Source organism: Austrofundulus limnaeus, unplaced genomic scaffold, assembly GCF_001266775.1.
Source record: "Austrofundulus limnaeus strain Quisiro unplaced genomic scaffold, Austrofundulus_limnaeus-1.0 Scaffold576, whole genome shotgun sequence".
NCBI classification, from domain to species: domain Eukaryota; kingdom Metazoa; phylum Chordata; class Actinopteri; order Cyprinodontiformes; family Rivulidae; genus Austrofundulus; species Austrofundulus limnaeus.
This window is the reverse complement of record NW_013952978.1, coordinates 153,204-154,978: the sequence shown is the minus strand read 5'-3', so window position 1 is coordinate 154,978 and position 1,775 is coordinate 153,204. Positions and strand designations below refer to the sequence as shown.

Below are 1,775 nucleotides of genomic sequence, written 5' to 3'. Positions count from 1 at the left end.
CCAGTATCGATACTGGTAATGGTATTGATCTCAAGGAATGTGGCATTTTGTGTGAGTACTTGTACACATGCTGGTTTTGGGCCCAGTACCAGCACATTGGGACATCACTAATTTAAAATCAAAATGATAAGAGTTTTATTCTGGTCTGACTGATGAGCTGATGGCTAGTCTGAGCAATAACGTTTGAGTTTGTGTTTCAGGACGTTGACAGTGAAGGTCCGGAGCCGTCAGACTGGGACAAATACGCCTCAGAGGAGTACGAGATACTGGTAGCAGAGGAGACGGCTAACGAGCAGCTGCATGAAGGGTAACACGTGCTAGTCACGTCAAAAACCAGTTTGTCAAGAAATTAGTACAAACTTTTTGAATGTCCACTGTGTTCTCAGGGGATTCGATGACGACTACGAGGCTGAGGAACTACAAGAGCCTGGAGAGATTGGGAATAAAATGGAAAAACTGGTCATATCCAACCTGACGGCATAAAAAAACTTCTGACTCCTCCTTCAAAACAACACACCCAGAGGGCTTTTTGGGATTTTCGTATCCAAAAACACACAGCTAACAGTGGAATCCCCTAACATTGGAGTGTGTGTGTGTGTGTGTGTGTGTGTGTGTGTGCATTGTTGTTGCAGAACAAAAAAACAGAAACTCTTTTTCAAATGTTCTGATAAGTTTGAAACTGGAACACTTTCAACTCTGAAGTTCCACTACTGGAACGCAGCAGAAGCTCTGAACCTGGAGTGACAGAATCTTCTTCACCGACACCCCCACCCTCTGGATCTCACGGACCCTACCACTCTGCGCCTGCTCCAATCTCCCCACCTTCAAGAAAAAACTCAAAACCTACCTGTTATCTGCCCTTTTCATGTTTTTATGTGTTGTGGTGTACTATCTTGAAATAGTGGAATCAACAGATCTCAGGCGTAGCTCATGCATCAGTTCTCTATTTACTCTCTTCTTTAGTGATGTGATGTTCACGAACGATCCGAATCTTTTGAACGACTCTTTACATTGAACGATAGGAGCCGAGTCATGGGCAGTAACAAGACATTTCTAGTTTAATTTGTTTTATTCCTCATATAATCTTTATTTTTTCATACTTAAAATCACTCCCGCTTTGCTTTTTCCCAGAAAACAGGCAGAGTTGTGGAGAACAGAAGCTCACGGGAAAGGGGGAGGGGGGTTTCTGCTTGACAAAACACATGGCTCCACCCACGTAACATGATGATGTCATCACGTTGCCATACGTGATGACATAACTCGTTCAAAATTTTGAACGGCTCTATGAAACTAAAGGCTCCCCAAGATCAGGATCCCTTCAAAGAACCATTTATCCCATCACTACTCTTCTTCTCCTCTGTTACATCATATTTGGTTACATACATAGTCAGAGCTCCTCCTGCTGTCATTTTCATGCAATAACAGGACATGACATTATGTGTTGCCTTGCATTGCTTGATTCAATATTATAATTCTGCTGTACTATTGTTATTATTATAAACACTAGAAACCAGATTTGAGACAAGGGACAGCCCCGGCAGAGTCCAACCTGCACTGATGTGGCGGGTGCTGTGTGATAATAATTACCAACTTAAATTCAAAAACACTGTTTTAGAAAAATAAGATTGATTATAATAACTCCACTTTGAAAGTTACCATAAGGCACGCAGACCCACTTACAGATGAGGCTTGAGACGATTTCACAATTGTAAGGTTGTTTATTATATCCTGATTTTAATTCAAAAATACTAGATTAAAACCTCTCACACATTAAA

At 41.4% G+C, this 1,775-nt stretch overlaps 1 protein-coding gene across 1 annotated transcript; it reads left to right on the top strand.

The window, feature by feature from the left end:
• Positions 1-200: 200 nt before the first annotated feature.
• On the top strand, positions 201-612 carry LOC106530916 (serine/threonine-protein phosphatase 2A regulatory subunit B'' subunit alpha; the record flags this gene model as incomplete). The annotated part of the gene is given in 2 exon segments (XM_014026644.1): positions 201-307; positions 387-612. Coding segments are annotated over 2 exon segments (204 nt in total), but the record flags the coding sequence as incomplete, so codon positions are not given.
• Between the last annotated feature and the right edge of the window lie 1,163 nt (positions 613-1,775).